Genomic DNA, 2,097 nt, shown 5'->3' with positions numbered 1-2,097 from the left:
GTCATGAGATCCTAGAACTTTTTCAAGCTAAGGTGCTATGGGCAAGGAATTGGAAAATTGAGATGGGTGGCCTCTTGATTCCACTGAGCCTGAGATGAATAAGTCATGGAGCACCTGGGTGGCTCAGTTAGTTAAGCTTCCCACTTCAGGTCACGATCTTGTTGTTTGTGAGTTTGAGCCCTGTTTCAGGCTCTGTGCTGATAGCTCAGAGCCTGGAGCCTGCTTTGGATTCTGTCTCCCTCTCTCTCTGTCCCTCCCCCTGCTCATGCTCTCTCTCTCACAAAAATAAATATTTAAAACAATTTTTTAAATGAATAAATTGTCTTCCAACAATGTGTCTTTCAACAAGAATGACCACAGGACCACATTTCTGGAGAGCTTTTTCTTTACTTTTCTTTTTTTTTTTTTTTTGACGACCCTTTCCCCCTGCAACTTTTTCTTTAGTCTCTGCCTGCCTGGCCTTTCTTCAGGCTATTTTAGTACTACCCAGTGGTTACTTAAGGCTACTATCCTCTGCTCTAAGGAATTAAGTATCCAGGATCATATCTAGAAAGCAGAGCTAAAGGAAAAGGAACCAACTGCTTACACAAATCAGGGACGGACAACTGAAAAAGAACAGAATAGCCAGGAAGACCAGCAAACCAACTTAGTCTTTATTAAAGTGTCAGGGTAGGGTAACACCATGAAATGCCAGAGCCTGAGCACTTGAAGAACACAGAGGAAGGATTTAAGGGCTTCTTATGGATGTAGGCCTGGGTTTCCAGGCTAGAGAGAAGGCAGTGGGTGATTCAGATGTTCACAAGGACTTCAGGAAGGCCCTATATTTGGCCAGGAAAGGGGCAGACAGAGTATTTAGCTCTTGCCAAAGTTCCTGTAGAGCCCTTTCCTGCTCTTGCTGCTCCCCCACCACCTGTGTCCTGTAATAGTTGATGTAGAAGTTCACCCAGTCATCCACTATAGTCACCATGGCTTCTTCAGGGATAGAAGGATTAGGAAAGACCTGCAGGATGAGGGGGTGGCAAGGGAGAATGTGTTCAGCAGTGCAATTCAGGAATAACTCACAAACTCTGACATCTTCCTGTCTCTGAATTGCATCCCCTGTTTCTAACTGTTCCCATTAACTGCACCATTACTCTCCCAGCTCCAAATTATCCTCCTTTGTCTGCCCACACCCACCCACAAAGAGTCAGGCCTGTTCTTTTGAAACAGTACCTGGGCTTACCTGCTGATCCAACAGAATATTAAATTCCTTCATTCCTTTGGAAATGAGATCCTTATTGGCTTGAAGAAGGGCCATCTGCCTGGGTTAGAGAAAGAGACTGAATTTAAGTATGCTTTTTCCTCATTCCTGGGTATTTCCCCGAATTCTCTCATCCCCCTTAAAGATATCTGGTGCCTTGCAGGACCACTTCTCCAACACTTTTCAAGTCTGCCCTGCTCTGAGATCACATTTGTCCCAGGTTGGCTCACCTTCAGGTCCAACAGTGCTATGTACGTCTCACCCACACTTTCCAGGATATGTATGTCCCTCTCTGAGCTAAATGTAGACAAGGAGTCAAGTGTCAGCCTAAGAGGGAAACGCCCTGCATCTAGGTTCTGAAGGAGGGTGATAGGTCAATCAGGAGATGGGAAGGTGGGGAGAGGTTTCCCTGAAGTTAAAAGATAGCAAGGCCAAGAACAGCAGATAAGTGAGGAGACCTAGAAAACCAAACGAGGACAGGTCCTTGTCATCTGCCCCACATCTTGGTATCCATGCTCCAAAATTAAAATTTAGGCCAACAAAACTAATATTAATTGACTCCCTGTTAACATGACAGACACCTTTTTTTCATTTTATTTTAATTCCAGTATAGTTAACATACAGTGTTATTTTGGTTTCAGACCTATGATACAGTGATTCAACAATTCCATACATCACCCTGTGCTCATCATGACAAATGCATTCCTTAATCCCTATCATCCATTTTACCCATGTCCCCATCCACTTCCCCTCTGGTAACTTTTCTCTCTGCCCCCCCCTCTCTCTCTGTCTCTCTCTCTCTTCCTTGCTTGTTTGTTTTGTTTCTTAAATTCCTCTTATAAGCAAAATCATGCAGT

The 2,097-nt window shown here is 44.1% G+C and overlaps 1 protein-coding gene across 1 annotated transcript; it reads right to left on the bottom strand.

The window, feature by feature from the left end:
- Positions 1 to 631: 631 nt before the first annotated feature.
- Positions 632 to 1,576, bottom strand: AHSP (alpha hemoglobin stabilizing protein). Its single transcript, XM_040464609.1, has 3 exons — positions 1,471 to 1,576; positions 1,223 to 1,301; positions 632 to 1,000 (listed from the first exon to the last, which is right to left on the bottom strand). Exons 2-3 carry the CDS (start codon positions 1,295 to 1,297, stop codon positions 797 to 799), a joined length of 279 nt encoding a protein of 92 aa, XP_040320543.1. The 5' UTR covers positions 1,298 to 1,301; positions 1,471 to 1,576; the 3' UTR covers positions 632 to 796.
- Between the last annotated feature and the right edge of the window lie 521 nt (positions 1,577 to 2,097).

The sequence above is a fragment of the Herpailurus yagouaroundi genome, unplaced genomic scaffold (genome assembly GCF_014898765.1).
Source record: "Herpailurus yagouaroundi ecotype Mexico unplaced genomic scaffold, PumYag 485, whole genome shotgun sequence".
Taxonomy (NCBI): Eukaryota; Metazoa; Chordata; class Mammalia; order Carnivora; family Felidae; genus Herpailurus; species Herpailurus yagouaroundi.
Note: the sequence above shows the minus strand (reverse complement) of the source record. Positions and strands in the feature narration are given on the sequence as shown.

What these genes read in the sequence shown, in the direction of transcription:
- AHSP (XM_040464609.1), bottom strand. Translation starts at nt 1,297, where the DNA reads ATGGCCCTTCTTCAAGCCAATAAGGATCTCATTTCCAAAGGAATGAAG. An exon ending in ATATTCTGTTGGATCAGCAG is followed by an intron (nt 1,001 to 1,222) that starts GTAAGCCCAGGT and finishes CTCATCCTGCAG; the next exon opens with GTCTTTCCTAATCCTTCTAT.